A 13,478-nucleotide genomic window follows, 5' to 3' on the forward strand; every position below is an offset into this window, starting at 1 on the left:
CAAAATACTAAATAAATCCTAAAAAAGCCATTAAAAACTTAAAATTGATTGGTTCCATAAAAATACATAAGAAATTTTGAGTATTGGGTCATTTTGGTACCAGTGATGAAGGTCGTTCTTTTTATTAAAAGACACAATTTTTGTTGCCAAGCTTCGTGTCTACATAAAGCCAGCACATTTGAAAGTTCTTCAGACACAAAAATGGCTAAAACAAGGAACCTAACTTAAGAAACACGCCTGAAGATAAAGATTCTCAGCCAGGAAGGGTACAGCTGCCGCCAGATAGCCAGGAAGTGCAGATGCAGTCCTTCAGCAGTTGGATACACTCTGCAGAAATACAGATGAACCAACAGCTTGGAAGACAAACCAAGATCTGGGCGTCCAAGGGTTTCTTCAGCAAGAAATGGCCGCATCCTGATCCGCATGTGCAGGCAAAACCGCCGAATGACATCACAGGAGCTTCAGCAGCAGTGGTCAAACCAAACTGGTGTCCAGTGTTCCACCCGCACTGTACGTGGCCGACTTTTAGATCATGGCTTAAGGTCCTACAAGGCTATCAAGAAGCCCCTGATCAATGAGAGACAGAGGTTAGCCTGGTGTCGTTGAGCCCAGGCACACAAGAACTGGACAGCCAGGAATTGGAAGAAGATTTTGTGGTCAGATGAGTCCAGTTTCCAGCTTTATCTTCCTCCTACTAATGTGAGGGTACGCAGAAGGCCAGGCGAAGCATTATCTCCAGCATGTACAGTACCTACTGTCAAGCATGGTGGAGGCAGTATCATGGTTTGGGGATGCATGAGTGCTGCTGGTGTTGGTCATCTCACTGTCTGTGATGGCACATTGAACTCTACCAAGTATTGTACCATTCTCGAAACCCACATGCTCCCTTCTGCGCGTGCACTGTTCCGTCGAGGTAAAAACTGGATGTTTCAACAAGATAATGGCCCTTGCCACACATCCAAGGCCAGTAGAACTTGGCTGCAGGAGCACAGTATCCAGGTCTTAGAGTGGCCAGCTCAATCCCTGGACATGTGCCCCATTGAAAATCTGTGGTGGATTATCAAAAGGTCTGTTTCAAAGCATAAACCAAAGAATTTAGAAGAATTAAAAGCAGTAATTCAAGAAGAATGGGACAAGATTACCCCTCAACAGTGTGAAAGGCTCGTGGGGAACATGCCAGCCAGGATTAGAGCTCTACGACGTGCCAATGGCAGGACTACTAAATATTAATTTGATGATGTGATGGTTTATTTATTTTTTGTTCAGTTTTGAATACATTCTCTGTTATTTGTTGACTTTGATACCGACAATGTTGAGAATTGACATATTGAAACTGTCAAGAATTTAGTTTTGTTAGTTTTTCTTGTAAACAATAAACAAAAAAATATAATTTATATTTGTTTGTATCTGTCTAATGCAGCCACACCTTTTGAAACACAAAAAAGATTTTTCCACAAATATTTCATGATAATATTTAAGATTGTGTAAAATTTTAAGGGTGTCCGAAAACTTTTTTCCACCACTGTATATATATATATATATATATATATATATGTATATATATATATATATATTTTTTTTTTTCTTTTCTTTGTTATTATTATTTTTCACTAATCAAGCAGACAAAACCAAGGACACAGGAACATCACAGGTGAAAGTAAAATGCTAAACATGTAAAATGGAAAATAAAAAGAAGCAAGGTTACATTGTCAGGTCCTTTATGTCCATAATCATCCTTTAACATCACAAAGGTCTTTATGATTCATGACTTTGATTTATGGAAATCAAGGGTATTTTTATGGAGGGAGAAATCTTCCTCTAATTCAGAAGCTATAATCCATTCTGTATGTCAGTACAGTACAATATTGAGGGGAATAAAACAAAATTCAACAAACAAATTAAACGTGTAAAAAAAATATAACTTCAAAGTTTTATAAAAAAAAAAAAATCAAATATTTTTCACATTTTTAGTTGCATGTGTTTTGAGTTGCTCCAAAACATAAAATTGACTCAATTATTTCCACCGATTCAGAGGCTGTTGGAGACTCTTAAATCAGCCATTTCCTTTATATCGCTTTTTTACAACCTGCTAGTAGTATTTGATTTATTCGCGGTAAACTTATACATTGTTATTGATTGTTTTTATAACATCAAACAACTGCTTGTGTTTCCGGGATGCACGTGAACGCCTCACGCTAACTAGTTACAGTACTTCTGCCATGGTCGCGACTTCATCACAAACACCATGCGGAGGATGGCGGAGGAGATCCAACCGACCAAGGAGCAGAGGTGACACTTTAATTTAAATACTCTCTAACACTGTGGTCGGTTAATCGGTTATGTAACGTGTCCGGTTGTTTCCCCCGCTGACTGCCTGGACGCAGTTTGATTGTGTTCTTAAACTCTTTCTCTTTCCGTAGTAACTCACCTGAACACAAGCCAAAGCTCTGTTAATATAAACTGTGTTTCTGTCACACATCCAAGTGACGTGAGCAGGTAGAGATCTCCCAGTGTCCTCTGGTACAAAGTGTTCCTCTGGGCTGATCGGGACTCAAACAGGAAACTACTTTATTTAACTCGTTCCTGCTTCTCTGAATACTGGATTTGTGTTGGTGTAACTGGATCCTGATGGACGCCGAATTAAACAGAGGCTGCTGGAGACTTCTGTCAGCTCTTAAACCGGCTTGCATTGAGTCAGTATTTACTGTGGGGAACAAGTCAAGTTTAAATTAAATATATTTTTAATGACATTTGGCACAAAAGTCTCAAAATACAAAGTCAGTAACTCTGCTTCTTTCTGTTTACTGTTGAGGTTTTGTTGAAGGCAGTTTCGGGGACGTGCTGTATAGATTGCATACCAGCAGCACTGATAGCACAAATGGTCAAAGTTCAAATCATAGCTGTCTCATGTGTTGTGTCTGTCTGCTTGTGCATGTGTGAGTCACAGCTCCTGGATTTTGAGTTGGCTTCCCTCTTGGTGCCCCACGTCTCCCTCGCAGCTGAAAGATGCCGAGGAAAAAATGCTCAAGAGTAAGTGTGAGTTTAAAAAGAGCTGATGAACCACTAAAGTGGTTTTAAGATAAGAGTTGGTGTCGTATGTTGAAGTCCTGACCTCTCCTCAACCCCCTGTCCCATCATCCCCCCCGTCCCACAGGTGTGACGCAACCTTTCTCCAGGCAACACGTCCGAATATCCAACAGCAACTATCTGTGGACCTTAGCGTTCTCCACCCAGCCGCGCTCCGTCCCCCAGCCCCCCGCCCAGCCCAGTTGTCCTCTGGTTCTGCTGCATGGCTTTGGAGGCGGGGTCGGCCTTTGGGCCCAAAACCTGGACTCTCTGTCGAGCAGCGGACCGGTCTACACTCTGGACCTGCTGGGCTTCGGGAGGAGCAGCCGGCCCCTGTTCAGCACCGACCCAGAGGGGGCCGAGGAGCAGTTTGTGGCAGCGCTGGAGGAGTGGAGGGAGAAGGTGGGGCTGGAGGAGATGGTGCTGCTGGGACACAACCTGGGAGGGTACCTGTCTGCGGCATACACACTCAAATACCCACACAGGTACGTTGCTCTGTGTGTGTGTGTAAGAGTACCAGTATGTTATCTGTGTGCCCTCTCTCAAAGCCAAGAACCAGGGGCTAGTTACAGAAAAGTTTTCTCCTTAAGTGTGACACTTAAAGCTGAATTTCTCCTTAGCTGAGGGACTTACACAGTTGCACAGAATCCCTTAAAGGTTTCCTTAGTAGACCTTTACTGCATTGAAAGAGATTTTGCAGCAGTAAAAGTTTCCATGGAGACTGTTTGTTTGCTTGGACTCACGCTTGTGACGCCTGTTATCATCTCACAAAGATGTCTAATAGTTAGACAGTGAAAACCATCATGGTCAGAGGAGGAAAGGATTAAACGTCTGGAGGAATACGACCATAGAAAGAACAAACTACAAAGTAAATTTGATCCACAAATACCAGAAAACGACTGTAAGAAGAAGCAACAAAAATTAATTCAGTCACATCTGTCGAGCCAAATGTGTCATTCACTCAGCAGACCTGAATTGTAGTTGCTATGTATGAACACTGGGGGCACTGTATTTGCAGTTGGAGAACTACTGTATCCACCTTATTCCTGAGGTCACGACTGTAGAAATGATTCTGTGCACAACTTCCTGTGAGACAGAGGAAGTAGCTGTGAGCTAGTTAGCCCCAGTAGCTACTCTTGGTGGCTAACCGCCAACGCTGGTTCTTTTCCGAAGTCATTTGCCTTCAGTTTATTTTATAACAAATATTTAACTAATGTTAACTTTTTCTAAAATGTCTCTGTGGAGCTCTGGTACCTGTTGCACTGTCCGTGTCTGTGATGACTAACAACCAGTCTGAGCTACATGTTTGTCTTCAGCAACTGTGTGTTGAACATGTGACCAGAACAAAAAGGGATTGTTCCTGTTGCCATGGTTACCGTTGACATGAGAAATAATACCACAAGAGTTTAAATCAGAGTTATCAGCGGAGAATGACACGTAGACTGACAGGTGCGTCACTCACTGTCTTTCCCCGTCTGACTTCAGTCTCAACCTACGTTAGAAAATAAACTGTGAAATATGTATTTAGTCATCAGGGCTGAGAATGTGTCGCTGGTTTACTGTACTGCCTTTATATCGTATAAAGAAATTAATCTTTTACTCCTTCTTTATGTGACTGTGACTGAAGTCTGCTGCTAAAAATAGTTTTTAATAAATCAGAAGTTATAAAAATGTGTAAACTGCGTGGTTAACGCAGACGAGCGGAGGATTAGCTGGAAACATCACATTTATTCACTTCACATGGAGCTACAGTTAATACTGACTTATGTGTTAGTTTCAGAAATCATAAATCATCTTTAGAAGGAGTAGATGTTACCTTAAGCTGCTCGGGACATGTTAACGTTAACAATATTTTAACGGAGCAAGGCAAGCTAACTGTTAGCATGCTGACTGTTAGCATGCTCGGTTGCTTTGAGATGGCTGTCAGAGATGGCAGAGGTATGATCACATGATCCTGTTTGAGCTCTAACAGGTGGTGAGTTCCACGTTTTATTTCCTAGCTGCTCTTGGAAAGAATAAGGGGCCTCCCTAGTGTAGTGGTTAGAGCACTCATCTTTCTTTTGGGAGGTCCAGGGTTCGAATCCTGCCGGGGTCGACGTCAGCAAAAGCATGCAGCCGCAAGAGGCTCCCACCACCGAACCTAAAGGGATATTTCAAATTCCCGAAGGACTCCAGAATCTGAGCCAAGTCCTCAAACAAGTGCGTCTCAAGCCCGTGAGGACGGGAGCCTCCAGATGTAAAAATGGATTCAATTCTTGGAAAGAGGAATAGTGTACTGTAAACAAACTGCTGCCATTGGAACTCACCGGTTTTGGTTTAACACCAGAAGTTGCATGCATGATTCATGCAAGGTATCACTGGGGCAGGAATAAGGTGGATAAAGGCAGGAACAACATCGTTGGCGTCAGGTGTTTCACCCTGGAAGACCCGTGTTTTGGTGGTATGAATAAATATGATGGTTGTTCTGCAGCTCGAACCTGAAGTTTACTGTTTGAACTTGACACAACCAAGGGAGCCATGGCATCAACTGTGCACAGTGCGTCAGTCAGGTCAGGCCGGGTGAAACATCCATGTAGCTGCAAGTAACAGGCCTAGCTCCTACTACATCTAAAGTGGACAATCCAAAGTGTATCTGTCGGGTTCTCCTGGTCGCAGAACACTCTTCTCAGGGTGCGTTAGTTTTTCTTTTATCATCATAAACTCAGTCATGTTGCAGTTAAGATGGAGTCAGAGGCACTTTAAGTTTTGGTTGCTAAGGTCTTTTTTGCGACGGTCTCGGGATTCCTTATAAGACGAAGGACGAAACTTGTCCCCTGATAGACAACCAAACCTTAGTCGAGAAAAAAGGTCATAAGTCAGCAAGATTTCATTGGTCGCTTAGTCGCAGGAAAAAACAAACAAAAGTGAAACTCTATCAGGAGCTGCACCTTGTCAAAATAAATCCAAACCTATAGGACTGGAGCATGTGTGACTTTACTTTGAAAGGACAGACACAGGAAGTGTCCACGCTCAGCAGTCAGACAGGAGTCAGGTTAATCTCCAGGGCTGGTACCTGCGGTTATTCCACAGGCTAGTTAATAACATGTCGGGCAGGAAATCCAAAGTGTGGGATCATTTTGAGAAGGTGAAGGACGAACCCAAGGTGATATGTAAACTCATCTTCATTGGTCGACTACAAACATGACGTATCATGTGAAACATGGAAGTAGCTACATGCCCATTAGCCCACAGCGTCATTAACAGGCGGCTCGCTCAGTGTGTGACGTGCACTTGGAGATAAAATATAGGCCTATATTAATGAAGGTTCATTAGTACGGTTTGTATTTCTCTGTAATGTAGCACAGTGTTAACAATGTTACTGATACTATTCTTTCTCACACCTTCAACTCAAACCACCAAAATATATCATTTAATCATTACATTCATATCAGAAACATGCAGGAGACTATGACTTTAGTTGTTCTTTTATCTCAGACATGTTAGGATGTTACATACCTTGACATGTTTCGGCGGAAACTTCCGCCTTCCTCAGAAGTGTCACTTGGTGGTGGTTGTGACAGCTGATCTGTCATCCGATGCGGGAGACTCTTCGACTGATGGACCGTAATGATGACTTAGTTGAGGGGCAGCCCTGTACTGTACTTAAGTGAAAATCTCAAGGAAACCTTAAGGAGATGACCTAAAGGTGTTTTGTGCAGCTGATTTTATTTTGAGGAAACGTAAACAAGGATTTTAAGGAGAATCTTAACTTAAAGGGATAGTGCACCCAAAAATGAAAATTCAGCCATTATCTACTCACCCATATGCCGAGGGAGGCTCAGGTGAAGTTTTAGAGGCTGTTTGGAAAAACCTCATTTGAACTCTGTTTTTAGCCTCATTGTAGCCTGTAGCTCTGACTGCCTCTCTGGGCACCGCGCTCACGTGTGTGCGCTTGCACGCCCGAACCATCGAAAAGCACGTGAACACGCATGAAGGCGGTGCCCATGGCTCACGGTCTCGCGCAAGCGCACACACTGTAGAGACAGATAATGTATCATTTTATACCAAAGGTGAAAAATAAGGTCAGTTACACTAGGTTTAGGAAGCAGCTGGTCAAATATCAGATTTGGCAGTAAAAAGGACCCATAAGAGGTGTTTTGATAATTTGAGTATTTGTGCGTAAGTCAAACCTTGGGAGGTCAAATGAAGTAGAACATTCTGGGTTAGGGTGCCCTGACCGTTGGAACAGATGTGCCAAGTTTCACAATAGGAACGGTTGTTTATGCCAGAGAGACAAAGGAGACAGGAAATATTGACGCACGAAGTCCAGCTCTAGGAATAAGTAGGAAATCAGGAGAACTTTAGATTCCCAGGGAATACGACCCAAGCGTGTTCACACACACATACACACACAAGCACATGAACGAGCAGACATCCATTATAAAAGCATTTGAAGGGTGATTGTTCAGGGCTGTTTCGCTGTTTTTCTGTGTAGACTAGTATACCATTGTACGCTGAGTTCTGCGATTAAAGTAACCCCGTTGGCTGTAACTTTTCTCCGTGGTTCTCCGAGTCTCTTCATTTCAGTGTTTGCTGAAGTTGAGCATTTTCCTTACAACAGGTGAGTGCGGTGTACAGAGGGGTCCGTGTCATTGGTCCGACATCCCATTAGTCCGACGGTCTGCGGTGCTGAACGGCTCCTGGCAGGCGTATTTCTGCCTTGATGGTGCGCCGCGACCGGCTCTGCGTCAGCTGGGAAATGCTTGAGGCGGAGCAGGCTCACAGCTTATGTGTTTGCCACTTTCTTTTTCATTTTAACCCACACCATGATCTTTTCCTGACCCTAACCAAGTGGTTTTTGTGCCTAAACCTAACCAGACCTTAACCACAGGGCATCATGATGATTTCAGAACAACGGGACTTCGGAACAATGAGTTTAATACGGTCGGAACAATGGGCTGTTCCCATACACAGAGAGGCAGTCAGAGCTACAGGCTACAATGAGGCTAAAAACAGAGTTCAAATGAGGTTTTTCCAAACAACTTTTTATGTCGGGGCTTCAGGACACTTGGATCACTACGGACGAGCAGTATGGAGATATTTTGTGGTTTCAATGATGTGTTTTTGGACGTTTGAATCTGGGGCGCCGTCAGCCTCCATTAGGTGGAGTTGTGTTGCTACCTCCTCTCCCCTTGGATCTCTGCAAGTGATGTGAGGACTCTAAAACTTCACCTGAGCCTCCCTCGGCATATGGGTGAGTAGATAATGGCTGAATTTACATTTTTGGGTGCACTATCCCTTTAAGGTGCTTTAATTTTATGGACTCATGTTTGTCGCCTTCTTTAAACCCAAATGATCTTTATTCTGTAGCGTCCTCAGTTGTGAAACAGAAAACACTCCCCTGGGTGCTCACTGTTGTCTAGAACATGTTTCAACATTCATTATCAGTGGAGCAGCTCCAGCCTTTAAACCCTATGACATCATGAGTTTTTAATTTTAGGACTCTAGTGTTTGAATTTGGGACAGTTCATTTTCAATAATATTTTTGGACTGTTGTGAACCATAGAAATAACCAGGGGAGGGGGAGATAATCGATGCAGCACAGTATTGTGATATTTCAGTGTAGCAATATCGTCTCGTCACACTGTGCCAAGTGTCCATTTTTTTATTATATATAAATATTAGTAATGCTACAAATGCAAATTAAACTTTACTAGAATAATATAATAAATTGCATTTTCAGTTAACTAGATACATTTTGCTGCAAAGAGATAAACAGGGTTCAGCTTTTGAACGCAGCAGCTCGCACCGCATGTCATCAGTCTGTGATAAATATGGAGAAGGAGTTGATCATTTTAGTGCAGCAACATAATATATTTAATGAAATGAAAATAATGTCCCATAATCTTTAATTAATGAGTTGCCCTCCACATTACCACAGTGCCAGGTGTTTTTATACACTGTGGTTTAAATGTAGAGCTTCAAAGCTTTAGATACTGTTAATGTAGATTTGTTTCATTTGGTATATCTGTCAGGATGCTGGAGATTATTGGTGCACTCGGTTCACTGGTTCAGAGCTACTTTAGATTGCGTCAGGAATACATTAGCTTTTAGCTTCATGCCAAGTGAGAACGTAGTCCTGCTATGTAACATCTCAGAACTCTGTGAAATGGTCGTGTTCGCTGTCTTTTTACATCCTCTGTCACACTCCACCATCTGGATTTGTAATTGAAATCAAGAAAAGAATACCAGTTAATCGCTCAACTGTGTGTGTGCATGTGTGTGTGTGTGTATGTGTGTGTGTGTGTGTCTGCAGGGTGAAGCATCTGCTGCTAGTGGAGCCATGGGGGTTCCCAGCACGTCCAGAGAACCCCAACCACAACTCCATCCCAGTGTGGATCAGAGCTGTCGGGGCTGTAATGAGCCCCTTCAACCCGCTGGCTGGACTCAGACTGGCTGGGCCTCTAGGTGAGTGCGCGCGCACACACACACACACACACACACACACACACACACATCCTTGAACATTAACACACTCAGATTCTTCCTTCTGTTTTATATTCAGTATAATTTGAGGTTTGGCATTTCTGAATCATGATTATGTGCATCAGATTTAAACATAAAAACTGCAAAATTAAAAAGCTCAATTTAATTAGTGTCAAAGACTCGCTCAGGCTGTTTCCAGTCACAGTGAAGTGGAGCTACAGTTCCAGCTGGACGAGGACATCTAACTGGCCTACTGTCCTTGTCCCAGTAGACAAGCACGGGAGGGGAATCCATTTATTGAGCCAAGTATGTGCGACTCCTCTATGATAGGTGGAGATATGCCCCCTTTCAGCTTGTTAGTATTGGACCTTTTTCCTGTTGACCTATTACGTCACAGACCAAACAATGGACAAACAAGTTAGCTACGATTAGCTAGCAGCTAACTGCTACCATGGTGGACAACTTTACAGCTCTGTACATTTGGTCCGTCCAAAAAGTCACAGCTCTGGATGTAGATTTCTCCATGTTGTTACCGGCTTCTTCTTCTCTTACACAGTCACAGTGTCAAAATAAACCACAAACACCACTGACGGAGAGCTGACTTCAGTAACATAAGTCACAAACTGCGGCCATAACAAGTGCGTGCATCACTATTAAGTGTTTCATTTTGTCTGTTTGCTAAAAGTGTTTGATTATTTGCGCTGTGTTGACCTCTCAGGGCCACTGTACTTACGTAGATTATTCCTACTTCTTGTGGTACAGATACAACAAAAAGGAGGGATTCTTTGTAGGGCTGCATAATTAATTGAAATATTATGTCAATTACAATATGACCAAGTGCAATATCCAAATTGAAGGAGCCGCAATTTTTGATAAAGGTAAAACATGTCACATTGTAAGTGAAGCATTGTGGTGCTACAGAGATGCAGACGTGAAGAAACTTGCTTGTTTGGTACAGAGTCACATCATCATTTTAATTTTTTTATTTCCATTGAAAATTATGCAAAAATTACCATTCCCACTAAAATTGCGACTCCTGTCACAATTGCAATACCCGTCACAATAATCGGAATATTGTTTTTGCATATCGTGCAGACCCAGTTCTATCCTCTGGTTCGAAAAAACCTATTGTTTTAACACTGTTTTCCAAATAAAAAATAGATCCCTGTGAACCATTTTGCCTCCCAACATGAAAAGCAAGTTGCTCTTTGTTTAACTGCTCTGTGTTCTCATCGCTCTGATTTCACCAGACTGAAAAAGATGAACATTGAAAGGTTTTTTTTTCCCCCCGTCAGCTCAGCCAGTCTTTCTCACCATCACCTGCTTTTAAAAGACTTTCTGAAAAACATGAAATGCAATGTGTAGGTCAGGAGAGGCTGCCAGGTGTCGTGTCAGTGCTCTGGTTGTGTTTGCAGTTATCATATGAATATCTCTCAGGTCCGATGCTGGTCCAGACGATCCGGTCGGATTTCAAACAGAAATACTCCTCTGTGTTTGACGACAACACAGTATCTGACTACATCTACCACCTGAACGCCCAGACTCCAAGGTGAGAAGGTTCTCTTCCTGCTTTATTTGTTAGTTTCCACATTTAAGAGAACATGTAAACAAAAGTACAGGAAATGAAGGTGCAGCGGTTAGCATGGTTAGCACTGTCGCCACACAGCAAGAGGGTTCCTGGTTTGAACCCCAGGGCCCCTCTGTGTGGAGTTTGCATGTTCTCCCCGTGTCAGCGTGGGTTTTCTCCGGGTACTCCGGCTTCCTCCCACAGTCCAAAGACATGCAGGTTAATTGGTTAACGTTCCACCTTAAAGGTTGTCTCCACAGTATGAACAGTGGTTACATGAGCCTCAAAACCAGACACAACTCAGCCCTGAGCAGAGTGACCGTCCTCTACTGACCAATCAGACTGCAGTGTTCACAGCTCCACCTTTTAGTACCAGATCTGTGTGCTAGGTACCCCAACAGAGGGGGGACCAAACATGGGGATGCTAAGGAACGCTTGTGTTGGTACCATAGTCACAAGTAGACTAACTCAGTCTGAACACCTGGTCGAGTGTGGCTTGACGAGGCTGACTGCTAGCGTTAGCATCAGAGCCTGTGCTAGCTTGGACCTCCGGGTTCGCTGCTAAATGCTTCATGTTGAGTTGATATTTCAGGCTTGAAGTTCTCCGATGGTACAAAAATTCCTTACTGCAGAAAGGACCTATTAACAGTTCATCTGTAAATGTTCTGTTCACAGGGCCGAGCAGCATTGTCTCATCTGCCGCCATCATGTGACAAAGCCACTGTGGCCTTTAATTATGCCCTAGGTCAAAGGTCACCACAGAACGCAATGAATCAGCGTTAATTTTTTAACGTGTTATTTTTTCTTTGATTAATTAATAAAAAGTGACAAACACATAACAGATATTGTGCCTGTTGGAAGTAGAATATCTAGAGGCTGCTGTTCAGGGATTGATGGAAATGAACCTGTGTAATAACAGGCCCAATGTTGAACCTGTAAATATCTAAAAAAAAAAATGTGTCCTGGGTAAATCAGATTTAGCTCTCAGCTGATCTAATAAAGCAAAAACATCAGCTGTTAAGGTGAGAAACAACATGATGTGCACTGGTGCTTTATTTCTCTCCAACATGATGCCTCTCTTCTTCTTCTTCTTCTTCTTCTTCTTCTTCTTCTTCTTCTTCTTCTTCTTCTCTCAGTGGAGAAACAGCCTTTAAGAACATGACCATTCCCTACGGTTGGGCGAAGAGACCCATGCTGGAGAGGATCGGACAAGTCCGGGCCGACATTCCCATTTCCTTCATCTACGGATCACGCTCCAGCATCGACAGTGACTCTGGATACGCGTTCAAGAAAACCAGGCCGGATGTGCAAATCAAGGTAGGTTCATTTACATGTCAATGTCTTTAATAGAGATGCAGTGATCTCTCATTTCTTTAGTTTGTGAACAACAACAGTAACTCAGAGTGAGATTCAGATTCTGTTACAATATTAATAGTTCAACTAAATCAAATCTGCCACTAATTACACATTTAAACAGCTTCCAAATACAAAAACTGTCCCCTGGGATCTATGTGTATATATAAATCAACATTGTTCTGTGTTGTCTGTCTGTATCTGACGTCGTCTTTAAAAAGATATTTTTAATCTCAAGAGTTTTTTTTCTGGTCAAATAAAGGTTAAATTAAAAAATTCAAATTCTGTGTGTCAGGTGATCAGAGGGGCAGGCCACTACGTTTTTGCCGACCAGCCTGAAGACTTCAACCAGACAGTCCTTGAGATCCTCAACAGGCTGGAGAAGACGAGCCAAGACGAGGGAACGAAGCAGCGAGAGGTTTAACTTTAACACAGCCTCAGCTGTGCGACCGTCAGCCTCTTCATCACGCACTTTACTCTTAGAAGAGAAGCAGCGCTGACCGAGGACTCGTCACTTATCATTCCTGAGGTCAGATGGTGCTGCGGGTTTCTTTGTCCAACCTCATGTAAAGTTTTGTAAATAAATGTGAGATGCAGTGTGTGTTGCTCACTGAGTGTTTTGTTCCTCCATCATGAGGTCAGAGCAGTCGGTGCAAACTGGTATCCATTTCGAAATTCTGAGAAAAAAGAGAAATCCTCCCTCCAGAGAATCAGAGAATATCTTGTTTTGGGCTGAGGTCTAAGCAGAGTGCACAGGCTGTTCTCTCTCTGACCTCTCACCCACTCTGTGACAGATATGAGGGAGAAGTGTGTGGGGCAAAGGGCTGCTGTGTTTTTCAGGAAGCTTCCTCGCTCCTCTGGAGGCCCTGTGACCGAGAGCGTCCAGCAGGTGGCGGCACAGTAGCAGCGTGCACACATTTCCTCCCCTCTCCTCTGCAGAGGGGGAACAGTGAATCCCAAACAGAGCGGCCTCACATGCATATTGAGCTGAGTGACCTACTCAGGAGACCTGGACAGTGATGCTTTA

The 13,478-nt window shown here is 43.1% G+C and overlaps 1 protein-coding gene across 4 annotated transcripts; it reads left to right on the top strand.

Annotated features, from left to right (window-relative positions):
- Window positions 1-2,179: 2,179 nt before the first annotated feature.
- On the top strand, window positions 2,180-13,044 carry abhd5b (abhydrolase domain containing 5, lysophosphatidic acid acyltransferase b). Of its 4 annotated transcripts, none has more exons than XM_078175617.1 (7): window positions 2,180-2,289; window positions 2,948-3,036; window positions 3,155-3,551; window positions 9,362-9,513; window positions 10,969-11,080; window positions 12,235-12,415; window positions 12,747-13,044. In XM_078175617.1, exons 1-7 carry the CDS (start codon window positions 2,246-2,248, stop codon window positions 12,873-12,875), a joined length of 1,104 nt encoding a protein of 367 aa, XP_078031743.1. In that variant the 5' UTR covers window positions 2,180-2,245; the 3' UTR covers window positions 12,876-13,044. The 4 variants fall into 4 exon arrangements, with proteins under 4 accessions (XP_078031743.1, XP_033493860.1, XP_078031742.1 ...); XM_033637969.2 differs by having other exon boundaries at window positions 2,948-3,030; XM_078175616.1 differs by lacking the exon at window positions 2,180-2,289 and adding an exon at window positions 2,309-2,693.
- The last annotated feature ends 434 nt before the right edge of the window (window positions 13,045-13,478 follow it).

Source organism: Epinephelus lanceolatus, chromosome 16 (genome assembly GCF_041903045.1).
Source record: "Epinephelus lanceolatus isolate andai-2023 chromosome 16, ASM4190304v1, whole genome shotgun sequence".
Classification (NCBI taxonomy): domain Eukaryota; kingdom Metazoa; phylum Chordata; class Actinopteri; order Perciformes; family Serranidae; genus Epinephelus; species Epinephelus lanceolatus.

Coding starts and splice junctions, on each gene's coding strand:
- abhd5b (XM_078175616.1), top strand. CDS start 2,629: ATGGACGCCGAATTAAACAGAGGCTGCTGGAGACTTCTGTCAGCTCTT. Junction 3,552..9,361: donor ACACTCAAATACCCACACAG/GTACGTTGCTCT, acceptor GTGTGTCTGCAG/GGTGAAGCATCTGCTGCTAG. Junction 9,514..10,968: donor CAGACTGGCTGGGCCTCTAG/GTGAGTGCGCGC, acceptor AATATCTCTCAG/GTCCGATGCTGGTCCAGACG.